Here is a 17,741-nt window from a genome sequence, read left to right as displayed (position 1 = left end):
GCAGCTTTGGCAGATGCCTTAGAGGTGATCACCTGTTTAAGCCACCGTCGGAAGAATAGTGGATAATCTCGGTGAGATCCATGGTGGAGAAAGGAAATTAAATCTGCCAAGTGAGCCACTTTTATTGATAAGTTTCCAATTTAAGTCAATTCAGTAATAAAGATTTTCCTACATCAAATATTAGATCCTAACTGATCTCTTCATAGTCAGCCTGAACCCAGTAACAATCACACCTACTCCAACAGCTTTACCAATGAAGCAATGGGCCCCCAACTCACAGCAAAAAAGAGAAGACTTGCATTTATAGCGCACCTTTCATGACCACTGGATGTCCTAAAGTGCTTTACAGCCAATGAAGTACTTTTTGAAGTATAGTCACGTTGTAATGTAGCCAATTTTCACACAGCAAGTTCTCACAAACAACAATGTGACAACAACCAGATCATCTGTTTTTGTTATGTTGATTGAGGGATAAATATTGGGCAGGACACCGGAGATAACTCCCTTACTCTTCTTCAAAATAGTGCCATGGGATCTTTTCCGTCCACCCAAAAAGCATACGAGGCCTCGGTTTAACGTCTCATCTGAAAGACTCCCTCAGTACTGCACTGGAGTGTCTGCCTAGATTTGTGCGCTCAGGTCTCTGGAGTTGGACTTGAACCCACAACCTTTTGACTCAAGAGGCGAGGGTGCAACCAACTGAGCCAGTAACTAGAAGATCAAAAAAAATTGACTTCTTGGTATTTCTGACATTTGTCTCAAATAGTGAGCACATAAATAAAGTTTAGTAACACAATACCTGAGGTAACATACCTGGGTAAGTCTTTGTATAAGTCATCTTATTGAAATCTTCAGCCATGAGGAACTCCTAAAGAAAATATATGTATACACATGCTTACTCTTTAAGTAGTACAAGCAGATCTCCTAAGGTGCTGCTCACCATAGTTTAGAGCATATGCAGTTTTAGAAGGACAGGTGTTTCATAAAATGTAATGTTTTTGTTTTAATACCTGCACACACTTTCCTTAGGGAATAATGTGAAGTAATGGAAAGGTTCGCAGGTATCTTTATACCAGCATGTAGGGCGGTTAGTCCTATACAGTGTAAGGTTTTATGGGCTCCCATGACCCATGGTATTGGGGGGGGGGGGGCATACCAACCAGACATGAATATCCTGTTGGATGCCACCCTAGAACCTTGCACCTGCTGACTCAAAGGCAGCAATGCTACCACTAAGCCAAAGGTTCACTCCATACCATACAATGCATTATTCTTCCTCTAAAGTACAACTGTGTGTAACTGATGTATATCCTTTTGTGGTTATAAAATGCCTTCCTGGGTTAATTAAAGGCTAATTGTTCTAAGCAGACCCTCAAGTCAGTGAGAGATCTGAATTGCTCTCTTTTTCTTTTTTTTTTTTAAAAAAAAGTGTTTGTCATCAAATCAATATGAATGTATTCTCTGTTGGTGAAAAATATTCTCTATTTTGAAAATGCCTGGTTTTCTTCCATATTTAAAAAAAAAACTGACACAGAAATTTGCCAGTGTGACACCTGACTGTGATATGGACATAGATTACATTCCAGTCTTCGTAAACTCACTGAACAACTTAATTTGGAAACTTCATTTGGAAGCCTCAATTCTGATAGTTTTAAAGGCAGAAACTGTAGAGTCGGAAGGTTATACCAGGTACAGTAGTATAGCTGCCTGGCATTCGTTCCTTGTGCTACAGGATACGACGTTAAATCCATCATTGCCTGAAGAATTCAGGATCTGAGCTGAATATAGGGAGCTGGAAGTGGACACACAAATGGTTTCTCCCTCTGAAGAAAATTACTTAAGGCCATTCTTTGTGACAAACAGCTGGTTCAAGTGGAACACTGATAAAATCCTTTGAAGTAGGTCACTTATCCACCTTCTCAGCTGGGGACTGAGAACTGTGGAGTGGGAAGGGTGGGGGGGGGGGGCGCGGGCACAATGAATTAAAAATATAAATCATTCAGTGAAACATTAAAATGTAAACTAATGCACTTAGGACATTGCTAACGTCTGAGCAATGCAATGAAATGAACATTATGTCCAGCACTGAACATGAATCAACAGATTTTTTGTATTATCCCTGATTTTGTTTCAGCAAGAAACAAGAACTGTAATCTTAATCCTTATGAATAGAACAGAGATAGGACATAAGGCAGGCATACGTACCACAATCGCTCCATTATCCTGCCCTATAAAAATCCGTTTGTTGTCAGGATTGTAGGAAATGGCAGAGCAGGGAGCTTTAAAAATAAAATAAAAAGTGGGTAATTAACACAAGCTGGTCACATCAGAAAACATTTTCATTATTCTTTAAAGGAATACTCCAAGGAGGATTCACAAACTTATTTGTAACTATAAAGTTGATACCCATTTCTGTTTAGAACGACTGGTTTTCTAGCATCAGTGGTTGTCTCACCTTTCTAGATCCATGCAATTATAGTCCACCCATGTTGATTTAAAGAAATTTACACCAATCAAAAACTGAATTAGGACAAGACAACTTTTTCGTGCTCGACAGAGTCCCTGATTCACCTATTTCCAAATAGAATCAATCAGATATAGAATCCAAATAATAGGCTCAATTTTCCCCAAATATCTGCGCCGTTTTGTTGGCGCTTGCCGCTTTTTTGGTGTAAATTAAAATATCCACATTTCCCCAAAGTTTCTGCAACAGCATAACTCAGTTAGTTACGATTTTTTTAGGTTAGTTTTTTTTGCGTCATAGACCTGATATCTGTGCCAGTTTTTCAGATTTAAGCAAGTTGGCTGGCAGAATCGCGCCCTCGCACAGCGCAGGGGCTCGGCTTCAAAAGATGCCAGGGGGGGTGGGGGTGGGATGGAAGCCGAACTGAAGGGATGCGAACCCTTATACATATAGCAGCTTCAAAAGAAACCGGGGGGGGGGCGGAGGTGGCAGAGTTGGGTGGAAGCCAAACTGAAGGGATGAGTACCCTTATACATACAGCAGCTTCAAAAGAAGCCCGGGAGGGTGGTGGATGCCGTGTCTGTGTTCGGATGAGGGAGCGATTCTGCCGGCCGACCCTCGAGCCCGGTGAGGAGACGTTCGGTTGGTGGTGGGGTGGTGCTTTGAAAAAAAATCAAGCATTAAAGAATTGCATTTGACTTCGCTGCCCCAAATGTCTTCGTTGAATGCCTAGCTTCCCGTTCTAAGCAAGCATACTGCGCATGCGCAGACCAGGGTTTGGTTCATAATAGGGGGTCGTCCTTTGTCCTGCTGTTTTGAGCTTCTTGCACAGCTACAATTTAATTATGGGGGCAATATTGACAATGCCATACCTCGTGTAAGCCTTCTGCATGATGGTGCTGTGGAGGAGACATTTGATTAGACAGCATCGCATGAGGAACCTCCGAGCACATAGGATGATGGGCAGGAGGCCTTACCCACATCGAGTATATCGAATCAGACATACATATCTGCACCTGAGTGATGCAGACTGTGTGAGAAGGCTGCGTTTCTGCAAAGAAGTTGTAACCAAGATCTGTGAGTTAGTAAATGCAGACCTGCAACCTAGATACATCAGGAGGACTGCTTTGGCAGTTGAAGTAAAGGTTACAGCTGCACTTTCATTTTAGTAGAGTAGACAAAGATGGTTTACATCCAACCATGGGAAAACTGAATGCAATTGGAAATGCACCCACTCCCAGGAATGTCACTGAACTTCGTTCATTCTTGGGTCTTTTGAACTATTATGGGAAGTTCCAACCAAATTTGGCTACTGTATTACATCCAGTGAATGAACTATTGAAAAAACAGGTCCATTGGAAGTGGTCAAAAGAATGCGATACAGCATTCAAGGAGTGTAAAAGCAAATTGGTAGAGAGCACCGTGTTAGTTCACTATGACATATCTAAGGAGATTAAGCAAGCATGTGATGCATCTGCGTATGGTGTTGGGGCAGTAATCTCTCATGTATTACGTAATGGGCAGGAGAGACCAATTGCTTTTGCTTCACGCACTCAGTGCCAGAGAGAGTAATTATGCACAAATCGAAAGGGAAGCTTTGGCATTAATTTTTAGAGTCAAGAAGTTTTACAAATACTTGTATGGTCGTAAGTTTACCATCGTTACGGACCATAAGCTCCTAACAACAATCTCCATCCAAAGTCCCCACTTCCAACATTAGCTGCAGCCCGAATGCAGAGATGGGCTTTGATATTGTCAGCATATACATATGATATTGAATACAGACGATCAGCGGATCACAGTAATGCTGATGCTATGTCTAGATTGCCTTCCCCATCACAAGTTACACCCGATAGGGAAGAAGTGTTCTATTTTTCATACATTGATAAACTGCCAGTCACAGCTGAAGAGATTGGTAGACCAACCAAACGTGACCCAGTGATGTCAAAGGTGTATGATTATATTGCACAAAGGCTAGCCAAACCAGGTAACAAAGATATTCATCCATTCTTCATTCGTAGGAATGAATTATCAGTCGATAAAGATTGTATCATGTGGGGTGCAAGAATGGTTATACCAAATAAATTCAGGTCCAAATTATTAGGAGACCTCCATGACCAGCACCTGGGAATGTGCTTGACCAAGAGTTTTGCATGCAGTTACTTATGGTGGCCAGTTCTTCATAAAGATAGAGTACATCGTGAGTCAGTGTACGACATGTCAAATCGGTAAGCAAGCAACCACCATCAGTACCATAACTACCATGGAAATGGCCTCCCACGGTGTGGTAAAGGCTACATATTGATTTTGCTGAGCTAGGACAATAATTGTTCATTGTGATTGATAGCCATTCGAAGTGGGTCGAGGTGTTTCTAATGTGGAAAATAACAAGTAAAACATTAGACATTTTGCGAAGTTTATTTTCTTCATTTGGCCTCCCAGAAGAAATTGTTTCGGATAATGGACCACAATTCCGTTCAGAAGAATTTGCACAGTTAATGAGCAAAAATGGTGTGAAACATACCAAGGTTCCACCATACCACCTTGCTTCGAATGGTGCAGCAGAGCGCACTGTACAAATTGTAAAATGTGCCCTCATAAAACAAATGTTAGATCCAAATCCAAAGAAACAACAGTTGTCATTGGATCACAAATTGGCTCATTTTCTAATTACGTATCATAATACTCCTCATACAACTACTGGTAGAACACCAGCAGAGTTGTTTCTCAAACGGCAGCCATGAACCAGATTCTCATTGTTAAAACCAAATTTGGCACAGTCCGTAGAAGAGACAGTTAAGGCAGAAAGTGAATCATGATAGAGGTAGAGTAAAAGAGAGAAGTGTGAAATTAAATCAGAAGGTGAGAGTGAAGAACCATCACCATAAGTGGGTAAAGTGGTTACTAGGTAGAATGGTGAAGATATGTGGTCCTCGCACATATTTGATAAAGATGTTGGATAATGGACAGGTTAGGTTTGTTCACATTGATCATATTTTACTTACAGACATGGAAGTAATTGAAGGTGGGAATGATTCAATTATTTCTGACTCATCAGATAGTTTTGATACACTAGTAGCATATCCTACATCTAGTGTACTGGAAAGAAATCCAAGAGAAAATCAGAACTTAAGTCTGAGCCCGAGTCAGGAAACCCAACAGTCTGAAGTTGGAGTAAGTTTAAATGGAAATCAAGGGCAACCCTTGGAGGAAAACTTTCCTCAGCATCAGCCTCAAATGAGTTTAAATTCGACACCATGTTTGGAAGGTTCTGTTCGAGAGCGAAAGTATCCTCTTCGAAACAGAAAACAAGTGGTAAAGTTAAATTTGTAAATATGGCAAAATAAGTCCATATCCTTTGTTATGTATAAACATGCAAGTTATATATAATGTTTGTTATAATAACTTCTTCATTAAGGAGGGAGAAGTGTAATGTCTGTAAGCTTGTAATGTTGTAGTTCTACACGGTGGATGTGGACATATTGTGTTGCTGCAACGAAAGGTGAATAAATGAGTCAGCTGACCAGAAGCTTCTGGAACTTCTGAGATGCTATCTGCCATTATAGAAAGCTGTATGTGCTGTGCTCTGTGAATATATCACACTTAGAAACAGTGATGCTTCAATAATGTAATAAATCATTAAATCATACAACACACCACAGCTTTTAACTTTTCATTTTGCTACACTATTCCCAAAGACAAATAACTGTACTTGAATGGATAACAAAATGCTGGAATTCTGCCATGATATGCTTTCAAAATAGGCTTTCAGAGGACGGAATAGAAAGAGGCACTTCAGAAGATTGTAGTTGTAACAATGTTTTTTAAAAATCATTTCAAAGTAGCAATATTCAAAACCGCCAGAAGCAAGTGGCTGTCTCATGTGATGATATCACAAGGTAACACATTATAACCCCTCCAGCTTAATCAATCAGTTTGTTTATGGGACCCATGTTGAAACCTTTAATGACAGCAACATCATTTCAACTTTAAAAGAAATTAAGCCAAGGGCTGACTCAGACATTCACTTTACATCCCTATGGTTGCAGGTTCAGGCTCCCAGTATTCGTCCAAATTTGGATCTTCCAGCCACATTTGCAATGACGCATTCTGGGCTGGAAAATTAAGAGGCTCTTCACAGTAACAAAGGGCCCAAGTTTCGAGCCGCGCCTAGAACGGCGCAGTCCAGACCTGGACGCCTGTTTTTCGCGCCACAAAGTGCGCCTAAAAAAAACCTCCATATTCTCCACCTCCCTGCAGGTCCTCTGGCCCTCGGCGCAGCGCAGCAGGAGCTGTAGGGGGCAGAGCCAGGTCCCTGCGCTGAAAACAGTGCCGGGACCTCTGCACATGCGCGCTACAGTGGGCGCGCAAGTGCAGTAGCTCCAGGCGCCCGAAACTGTGTGGGAGGGGCCCAAAGCACGCAGCCCCTAGCCCTGGCCGAATGGCCTCACTGGGGCTGCGTGAATAAGGCTCCTCCCACGGCCAGCTCCTGCTTCCTCCCGACCCGACTCGACTCCCGCTTCCCGCCTCCGGACCGGACCCGACACCCGCTCCCCCCCTCCCCCCCCCCCCCCGCCTCCAGACCGGACCCAACACCCGTCCCCCCCCCCCCCCCCCCCGCCCCGGACTGGATCCGACCTGACATCCCTCTCCCTCTCCCGCTCCCTCTCTCCCTCTTTCCCCCTCCCCCGACCCGAACCGACCCAACCCAACGCCACCTACCTGTAAATCTGGTGCTGGGGACGGGCCCTGCCCGAAGTCTCGGGCCCGGCCCATTCAGCCTCCCTCCCCCTTCTCCTTCCCTCCCCCCCCCACAATCTCCTTTCCACCCCCCCATCTCCCCTTTGTTCCCTTCTCACCCCTCTCCCCCCCCCATCCCCCCCATCCCTTCCCCCTTCTCCCCCATCCCTCCCCTCCCTCTGCCCCCCTCCCCTCGCTGTCAGAAACACAGACACTGACAGACAGAGAATGAGAGACACACAGACAGACAGAGAGATAGAGACACTGACAGAGACACACTGAGGGGGGCATCCCAGCACACTGTTGGAGGGCTCCCGGTGCTGCAGTCAGTAAGTGGAAAATGTTTTATTTATTGATTTAAAAAAAAAAAAATATTTCTTGTTAATTTCTTTTGATTATTGGTGTATTTATCATTTATTATTGATGATGGCTCTTTATTTGTAAAACTGAAGTGTTTAATGTTTGTAAACTTCCCTTTAAACACCCCCCCGCCCCCCCACCATTCCCTACGCCTGATTTGTAACCTACGCCTGATTTTCTAAAGCGTAGACAAGATTTTTTCAAGCGTACAAAAATCTTCACTTACTCCATTCTAAGTTAGTTTGGAGTAAGTCTTCACCCACGAAACTTTGAAATCAGGCGTAAGTGGCCGGACACGCCCCCTTTTGAAAAAAAAATTCTGTTCCAAAGTGAAACTGTTCTAACTGACTAGAACTGGAGCAAACTAAATGACGAGAATTCCGATTTCTAAGATACTCCGTTCTACACCAGTTGCTCCTAAAAATTAGGAGCAAATCATGTGGAAACTTGGGGCTATAATGTGTTGCCAGCATAGGGCAGTGGATTTGGAATACAGTTCTGTTTGATATTTCTTAATAAAGTCAGAGAATACGGTGAACAATTAAATAATATTGTGCTTATAAAAGAATGAGCAAAGGCATTTAAGTAGCATCTTTCAAGTCATCAGGATATCCCAAAGCACTTTATAGCACACAAGTTAATGTTGAAGTTGGTATGTTAGCAAATGCAGCAATTTATGCACAAGGTCCCAATAAATTAATCTAATTTGTTGCGGTCAGAAGTGGGACCAAGATTAGCTTGGACTTCTTCAAATAATTCCATGGGAACTTTGAAATCCACCTGAACAGATGGCACCTGTGATAATGTAGCACTCCTTCAGTCAGCCTAGATTATGTGCTCAAGTCCTAAAGGGGGGCTTGAACCTACAACCTTCTGACTCAGGAGAGGAGAATGTTACTACTGAGTCAAACTTAAGCAACATCATAAACTGTAAGCAATGCATGCCAGGAAATTAAAAACAGAAAAAAGAACAGAATGAAACACTTGATAGAAAAAAAAATAGCTGCCATTTTGTCAACTCCTTTCCCCTCTAAGAAGAGTAGGACAGTAACTGGGGAGAGTAGGTGGTGATGGGGAGGAAAGAGAAAGAAGGACCAGGAAGGAGAATGTGTGGAAGATCAGTTTCCCAGGGCCTATTTCGTTGCTGTGTGGAGGAATGGGGCAGTGGACCAGCGTGGAATCCCCTGCTCAGTGGGGAGGGGGTGCAGCAGATGAAATGCTGCTTGATGGGGCTACAGAAAGGAACTGAATTGCTGGTCAGTGGCAATGGGGCAGAAATGCTCAGTGTGAAAAAGGGGAAGCAAGGTCTGTGAAAAAGGGTCTTTGCACAAGTCGATATGATACGGAGTGTGGTAGAAAGTGGCCATTTTGTTGGTCCATAGAGGGAGGCAGAGAAAGGTTGAATGCAGTATTGTGGGGGGAGGGGGCCGGTAAAGATATAATTGCTGATAAATGGGTAGTGGTGAGGTGCGGCCGGGGGGGGGGGGGGGGGGGGGCGGTAGGAGGGGACACTTAATTTTAGAACTGTAAACAAAAGGTGTAGGAGCTGAGAAATTAAGGGCTGAGTGGGGACAGGATGTAGTGGACAATCGAACAGGTGAGCACAAAGATTCGAGTGTGCAATTAATTGGAAAGTCGAACAGGTAGATTAACGGATTGGGAAGAAGCCAGTCAAGTAAACAGATTGGTGGGGTGAGTATAGGTCCTGGGGAACTAAAAGGGAGCTAACGGGCTGGAGGATTAAAAGTTTAAAATTCACATTTAAACTCTAACCTACCTGCTTTACTTACCTATACCAACATGGCTGTCAGCAGAGACGAGAAGAAATTTTTAAATGAATTGTACTGGTCATTTTCTCCCTGAGCTGGTAAGACATTCTGTTACTATGACCTGTCTCAGCAGACCTCAATGTCCATTGTACCATATGGGTGATACTTTGTGATTTCAAACCAATATCAACAGATACTTATACATTTCAAAGACTGCTTCAGCAGTGATCTTACACTGCATATTAGAACACGGTGCAGCCTATTAGAAATCTATCGCCATATTTTGAGTTTCACATTGTGTACTTCTGATGGTACAAGTTTCTAGAATTCTTTTGATCATTCTGAGACTTCACAAGCACCACAATATGGTGAGAAAGATCGGTTGATAAAAAAATCTGTTCTACTTTCTTTATACACTGATTAGACATATGAAAGAAAATCCTCAGGGCTCCAGTAGAAACCACTGGTTCATGTATCACACTTATTCCTACTTTGCAAAAGCAACTTTTTGGAATCAACCTGAAGTTGGAAAAAGAGCTACATTAGTGAGCACTGTATTGAAGCCACTCTAAATCTATTAATTTGAATGCGTTACTCACCTGCTACTGTATGAAAGATGCTTGGCCAGTACTGACCGCTGTCTCGCTTCAACCACACACGTATTGTTCTGCAGAAAGAGCAAGGGGCATTAGTAAACAGTAAATGGGAGAGTCTCACAATCATGTACATTCCCACTGGAATGGAACATGGAATCATAATCCTTGTTTCAATCACCACAAATTGAATCTATCAGCCTCAGTCAGCTCACATTTTCCCTATTTTGTTTTAGGAGGAAAAAGCTAGAGAGTTCTTCTACCTATAAGCAATTTACAGTTTTCTCTGCAGTTCAGAATACATGATTAGGATTTTTAATGAGAGCAAGAGGGTCAGGCCATTAAGATGGGAATTTCATACTTACTATCCAGCACATATCTATGGAAGCATAATTGTGCAAGGGATGCATTCTTTCTACATTAATCCTTGCACTTCAGTTTTAATAGCAATGTATTCAACTTAATTACAGGAACATAGTTAGCACAGCACTGAAAATTCATAGCACCCTTCTGTCGGCATAGCTTGTCACAGAGAGAACACAAGCAAATGAGGGATTAAAAAGTAAAACTCAGCTGAAAGACACCACAAGAATTGATGGCTTTACACATCTGTCTGCTTAACAAGATAAAGAACATAAGAAATTGAAGCAGGAGTAGGCCATTCGGCCCTCGAGCCTGCTCCGCCATTTAATATCATGACTGACCTTCTACCTCAACTCCACTTTCTTGCACTCTCCTCATATCCCTCGATTCCCTTAATATCCAAAAATCTATCGATCTCAACTCAGCCGCCACCTCCCTCTGGGGTAGAGAATTTCAAAAATTCACCACCCTCTTGGGTGAAGAAATTTCTCCTCATCTCAGTCCTAAATGGAATCCACTTATTCGGAGACTGTGATCCCTGGTTCTAGACTTCTCAGTCAGGGGAAACATCCTCCCTGCATCTATCCTGTCAAGCCCTGTAAGGATTTTGTATGTTTCAATGAGATCACCTCTCATTCTTCTAAACTCTCGAGAATATAGGCCTAGTCTACTCAATCTCTCCTCATAGGATATTCCTCCCTATCCCAGGAATCAGTCTGGTGAACCTTTGTTGCACTCCCTCTACAGCAAGTATATCCTTCCTTAGGTATGGAGACCAAAACTATACTAGTTGAAAAAACTATACACCTACTCTCTGTTTTCTGTCCATTAACCAATCCTCAATCTATGCTATTATGTTACCCACAATCCCATGAGCCCTAATTTTGTTTAATAATCAAATGCCTTCTGAATATCTAAATATATATCCATTGGTTTCCCCTTATCTATTCTGCTAGTTACAACCTCAAAACAGATTTGCCAAACATGATTTCCCTGTCATTAATCCATGTTGACTCTGCCCAATCCTATTATTATTATTTTCTATGTGCCTTGTTACCATGTCCTTCATAATAGATTCGAGCATTTTCCCAACTACTGATGTCAGGCTAACTGGTCTGTAGTTCCACATTTTCTCACCCCCTCCTTTCTTAAATAGTGGGGTTGCATTTGCTACCTTCTAATCTGCAGGAACCGATCTAGAATCTTTTGAATTGTGGAAGATGATGACCAATGCATCCACTATCTCTATTGACACCTCTTTCAAAACCCTCGGATGTAGGCCATCAGGTCCAGGGGATTTATCGGCTTTCAATGCCATTAATTTCTCCAGTACTATTTTTTGACTAATACAGGTTGAACCTCCCTTATCCGATACCCTCGGGACCTGGCCTGTGCCAAATAAGGGATTTTTCCAGATAAAGGGAGGTTACGGGGTTGGGGGGGGAAAAAGGGTGGTGGAGGAGGTGGGTGCCCCAGGTGGGCCAAAGTGTCGGCGACCTGAGTGTCGGCGGGCCCCCGGCGTGCTGAGTGTCGGTGCGGCCCCAAAGTAGGGGTGGAGGTTGGCCTCGTTCTGCGCATATGCCCCTGGCCACCAGAATCATGCCGGACGAGGGATAGTGCCGGATAATGGATTCCTGGATAAGGGAGGTCCAACCTGTACTAATTTCTTTCAATTCCTCATCTTGCTAGATCCTTGGTTGTCCACTATTTCCGGGAAGTTTTTTGCGTCTTCTTCCATGAAGACAGATACAAAGTATTTATTTAATTTTTCTGCCGTGTCTTTATGGCTGCATCTATTTGTACTAACTGAAAGGCAGCTGTTTCTCTGATTGGCTCTCCATTTTCACATGACCTATTGCTGATTGGTCCCCTTGGAGGTTAACCCACACCCTGAAGTTCCTCTGGAATGTATAACTGGAACCGCCCAGCCCAAGTTCTGAGTGCCTTTCCAATTTGTAATTCAATCCATTTTGACTTTAGAAGCCACAGAGGATAGATCTCCCCAAAAACCACCAAGTTCCAGCCAAAGTCCATTACCCCAGTGTAAGTGCATCCCTCCGCCAGCTGGAGACCCTTACCCCAGCACATGTGCTGCCTCCCACAGCCGAAGTCCCTTACCCAAGCGCAAGACCTTAGCTCCAGTCATAGATGGGGCATTTTGTGCGGAATGTTAACAGGTTTATTGGGTATGACGTGAATAGTGATAGTGTCATGACTTCTGGATTTCATCCACCCCAATGATGTCCCTTGTAACACACCGATCTTGCACGCACTAGGGGGTTGGAAGAACGTAATCCGTCTTCTCGGAGTTCCCTCTCTCCCCGCCGATCCCCCGCCCATTCCCCCCCCCGCCCAACTCTCTCTCTCCCTCATCTCTCTCTCTCTCTCTCTCTCTCTTATCCTCTCCGCTCCACCCCCTCCCCAAAAGTTCTCTCCCAGCTTCTCTCTCTCCCCGCTCACTCCCCCTCTCCCCTCACCCCCACCCACCCACCCCCAGCAGACGCTTGCGGCGCTGTGGGTGGCTCGTGACTGCTGCTGGATGGATCCGAGGCAATGTGGTGTTGGATGCATGTGCAGAACAGGATTAGTGGGAATTGCGCTGGGGGGGGGGGGGGGGGCGGCGGCACAGAGTCAGTGATATTTGTCCTAACTTTCACTCCTGCACATGCGTCAAGAAACGCATGCGCAGAAGAGAGACTTAGTACAAATAGTTACTCAGTTTCTTTATTCCCCATTATAATTTCTCCTGTCTCAGCCTGTAAGGGACCTACATTTACTTTCACTAATCATTGCCATTTTACATACCTATAGAAGCCTGTTTTTATGTCTCTTGCTAATTTACTCTTATATTCTAGTTTCCCTTTCTTTATCAATTTCTTGGTGAATTTTAAAATCCGCCCAATCCTCAGGCTTACTACTCTTTTTGGCAACATTATAAGCCTCTTCCTTTGATCTAATATTATCTTTAACTTCTCGTTAGCCACAGTTGGACCACTTTTCCTGTGGGGTTTCGGTGCCTTAAAAGAATGTATATTTGTTGTAAATTATGCATTAATTCTTTAAATGCTAACCATTGCTTGTCTACTGTCATACCTTTTAATGTAGTTTCCCAATCTACCTTAGTCAACTCGCCCCTCATACCTACATAGTTTGCTTTAAGACCCTAGTTTCAGATTTAACTAAATTACTTTCAAACTTAATACAGCATTCTAATCATATTATGGTCACTCTTCCCTAAGAGCTCCTTTACTACAAGGTTATTAGTTAACCCTTTCTCATTGCACAATACTAGATTTAAAATAGCCTGCTCCCTTACTTGGTTCCTCAAAATACTGATCTAGAAAACTATCTTGTATACATTCCATGAATTTGTCCTCCACACTATTATTGCAAATTTGGTTTGTCCAGTATATATGTAGGTTAAAGTCTACATGATTACTGTATTACCCTTAGATTAAAGACAACATCAATGTAAACAGCCCAAACACATTCTTTTCCTACTCTACTCAAATATTTTGACTAAATCACATTTCTTTTTTTAATTAATCAGGCTCACAGTTTTCCTGACTTTTGACGGCTAATGAAGGGATAAAAGATACCAAGAGGGATAAATAAAAATTACTGCTTTCAATGTTATTCAGCAGTCTCAGTGTGACTACCATGAAAGGACAGAAAAATAGTCAAATCCAACAAGCAAACTTGATCTGTTCATATTGCTGGCAAATTTCAAAATAAGTATAAGCAGCATTTATTCTTAAAAATCATAAATAGTTCGAGTGAATCAGTTCTAGCATGGTCATTTTGGCTATTAAGAAACACTTTTTTAATTCACCTCAATGTATGGTTTTCTTGACAAAACATTACTGCAAAACTGAGTTACAAAAAATTAATTCCAGCATAAAAAATTGGTCACTTCAGTAATATTCAGACCAACGAGCATACCGCTTAGAAAGCAGTAAAATCTGTAAAAAAAAAATGGTCTGCTACTTGAAGCTGAAAGAAAAGATTTATAAGCAATTTTTAAACATTTTCATAAGTAATGGAGTAAACACACGAAACAGGTCTATATAGGATGCCCCCCCCCCCAAAAAAAAACCTCTCATTTATTAGGTGCTGGGTTTAATGATCATTTAATAAACAATTCGTCAGAACCATCAATAAGAAATAACCAATTTATACAACACTTTCAAACCTAAAATATTCAGTAATAGCTGCTTCAAGATTAGAAAACCGTTTTGTTAAAACTTGAAAAAAAGCAGAATATTTAACGTCAGAGCATCCAGTTGCAATAAATCTTTGATCTTGCCTTGATATTATTTTATTATACAAGAGACAGAAAATAACACACTCGAGTCTGTAACGTTTGACAGCTCAAAACTCTAGGAAACTCTGATTGTCTTTCATACTGTCTGGGATGTATTCACAAGAGAGAGTATTAATTCATTCAACAAACATGCAGCTCCACAGAATTTAAAAAAAAACTGACTTTATACATTTCCTATATGTAAGCCATCATTGTTTAATTGTGATAAATTTATATTGTCCCGAACATCGCCTGACTCTGCTCCTGCCTCAGAACTACTGCAGAAACCCTCATCCATGCCTTTGTTACCTCTAGACTTGACTATTCCAAAGGACTCCTGGCTGGCCTCCCACGTTCTACCCTCCATATACTTGAGGTCATCCAAAGTTCTGCTGCCCGTGTCCTAACTTGCACTAAGTTCCATTCACCCATCACCCCTATGCTTGCTGACCTACAGGCTCCCGGTTAAGCAATGCCTCAATTTTAAAACTGTCATCCTTCTTTTCAAATCCCTCAATGGCCTCAATCCTCCCTATCTCTATAATCTCCTCCAGCCCCACAACCCAGTGAGGTATCTGCACTCTAATTCTGGCCTCTTGACCATCCCCGAATTAAATCGCTCCACATTGGTGGCTGAACACTAAGCTCTGGAACTCCCTCCCTATCGAAACATATAAGATAATGAGGGGGCTCGACAAGGTGGATGCAGAGAGGATATTTCCACTCATAGGGGAAACTAAGACTAGGGGGTATAGTCTCAGAATAAGGGCCCGCCCATTTAAAACTGAGATGAGGAGAAATTTCTTCTCTCAGAGGCTTGTAAATCTGTGGAATTCTCTGCCCCAGAGAGCGAGGCTGGGTCATTGAATATATTTAAGGCAGAAATCGACAGATTTTTGAGCGATAAGAGAATAAAGGGTTATGGGGAGCGGGCAGGGAAGTGGAGTTGAGTCCATGATCAGATCAGCCATGATCTTATTAAATGGTGGAGCAGGCTCAAGGGGCCAAATGGCCTACTCCTATTTCTTATGTTCTTCTTATATTCTACATTTCTTTCCTCCTTCAAGGTACTCCTTAAAACCTACCTCTTTGACCAATCTTTTAGTCATCTGACCCAATATCTCATTAGGCTCAATGTCAAATTTTGTTTTAGAATGCTCCTATGAAGCATCTTGGGACCTTTTAAAGCCACTACATAAATACAAGTTGTTGTTATTCAATACAGTAGTGAAATCCTGTTAACATGTGTCCTTTAGAGAGTTTATACTGTACTGAATAGTTTCCAAAGTATCAAAACTTTTCAAAAACAGTGTTCAATACACTGTTACTTCTACATTTCAAAAGATGTTTTAAAGCATTTTGAAACAGGGGGTATAAGCAGAAGTTTGTGTGTGTGGAGGAGTTACAGTCATCATCATCATAGGCAGACCCTTGAAATCGAGGAAGACTTGCTTCCATCCCTGAAGTGAGTTCTTTGGTGGCTGAACAGTCCAATACCAGAGCCACAGACTCTGTCACAGGTGGGACAGACATTCGCCGAGGGAAGGATTGGGTGGGACTGGTTTGCCGCACGCTCCTTCCGCTGCCCGCGCTTGACCTCTTCATGCTCTCGGCATTGAGATTCGAAGAGCTCATTACCAACAAATACAACTAGTTACATTACCAACAAATGCAAATGACATAATCTCAAAAATGAAGACAGTTTAATTATGTATCTCATTCCACCTGCTCAAACCAGTTTCCATGCAGTTTTAATCTTTACGATTAAAAGAAAAACGGGGCAGCATTTTCCTAAAAATGTAAACAAAACAAAGCTCTTGATGCAATGACAAATTGCGTCACTTATCCATGCCGTCTCGGTGACAAAAAATGACACAAACGCTCTACTTTCAAAACACTTCAGATCTCCGGAAAACAGTGCCACTTAACCACATACTTAACCTATAGTGCGAAATACGTGGCGTTCTTTTCAAAATTAAGGCTCGGACTTTGATTTTTTTTTGGTCCATAAACCCAGCTCGCTCAATCTACCTCCCCAGTCAGACTTCGTTTGTACATCGATTCCAGACCCGGGAAACGGGTTTTCAGGCCATGGAAAAGTTCGCAGTTGAGAAAAACACAAAACAACAATGTGGATAGGATTTTTTTTTTTGCATTCAAAATGGGTTTCTCACGGAAAGCACCCCAAGGTGGCAAACTTCAGCGGCATTCGCTCTCAGGACGATCTGAAGCGTGGGGTCACTGTAGCGTGACACCGAAGCCAAGAGGCGCAGCGACTTGTAAACAAAGCTGCAAGCGGCCGGCCGGCAGGCCGGCAGAAAGCGGCCAAGTCCCCGCGGGAAGCGAGGCACTCGCGCAAAGAAAAGCCGCTCGCACTCCCCGCGGGCCACACACACGCGCGCACAAAAATCCCGCACCCAATTCTGTTGCAAGAGTTGCGGCTTCCAACATTTGCTATTTTTAAAGAAAAACAGAATTCCAACCGCATATCTGCAGAAAGATGTATTGATTCCCGCGCCCCCCGCCCGCGCGGGGCTCCCTACCTGTCCTCGCTCACCGTGATCACCCCGTCTTCCTTCGGGATGAGCACGGCCGCGTTCACCGTGTCCTGGTGCCCTTCGATTTTGTTCAGCAGGACCGGGCGGCTGCTTTGCATCCTGGAGTGGATTTCTGCCGCCATCTTTCTGCTATTTTTTGGAAAGCAATCAGCTGACAGGCTCCGTTTTACTCGGTCTCTACCGTATTCACTGAAATAGCGGCGGTTAGCACACCGCATTTGCAAAGGGCGTGCTTGGAAGATGATTGGCAGCTGGCTTCGTGCAACAGATGTTATTTTCGCAATAAACGTTTGGTATTGGCCTAAAAAGCTCATAATCATTCAGCGCAGACACATCCCAGCTATTATGGACCCGTTTTCCAACACATCTAATTTCCCAATTTCTCCCTACACTATACAATCTACCCACCCCATCCATAATAGTGTATGAAATTATATATATATTAAAGATGGGGTTGAGAAATCATGGTGCATTTTTTTGATAATACGGGAATTGCAGTTACTGTATAACATATTAAAATGAAAATTCTCAAAAGCTACAACAGGACATAATCTTGCATATTTAAAGTGCAAACACTGTTATTGCTTATTT

The 17,741-nt window shown here is 42.8% G+C and overlaps 1 protein-coding gene across 1 annotated transcript in view; it reads right to left on the bottom strand.

Annotated features, from left to right (window-relative positions):
• Nucleotides 1-17,353, bottom strand: part of wdfy1 (WD repeat and FYVE domain containing 1) — a 73,695-nt gene extending 56,342 nt beyond the window's left edge. The window contains exons 1-4 of the mRNA XM_070883591.1: nucleotides 17,136-17,353; nucleotides 9,933-10,000; nucleotides 2,206-2,279; nucleotides 814-868 (exon numbers count right to left, since the gene is read on the bottom strand). Coding sequence (XP_070739692.1) covers nucleotides 814-868; nucleotides 2,206-2,279; nucleotides 9,933-10,000; nucleotides 17,136-17,272 — 334 coding nt within the window. The 5' untranslated portion in view covers nucleotides 17,273-17,353. The remainder of the gene's footprint in view (nucleotides 1-813; nucleotides 869-2,205; nucleotides 2,280-9,932; nucleotides 10,001-17,135) is intronic.
• Nucleotides 17,354-17,741: the final 388 nt, after the last annotated feature.

This window comes from Pristiophorus japonicus, chromosome 6, assembly GCF_044704955.1.
Source record: "Pristiophorus japonicus isolate sPriJap1 chromosome 6, sPriJap1.hap1, whole genome shotgun sequence".
In the NCBI taxonomy this organism is placed as follows: Eukaryota; Metazoa; Chordata; class Chondrichthyes; family Pristiophoridae; genus Pristiophorus; species Pristiophorus japonicus.
Note: the sequence above shows the minus strand (reverse complement) of the source record. Positions and strands in the feature narration are given on the sequence as shown.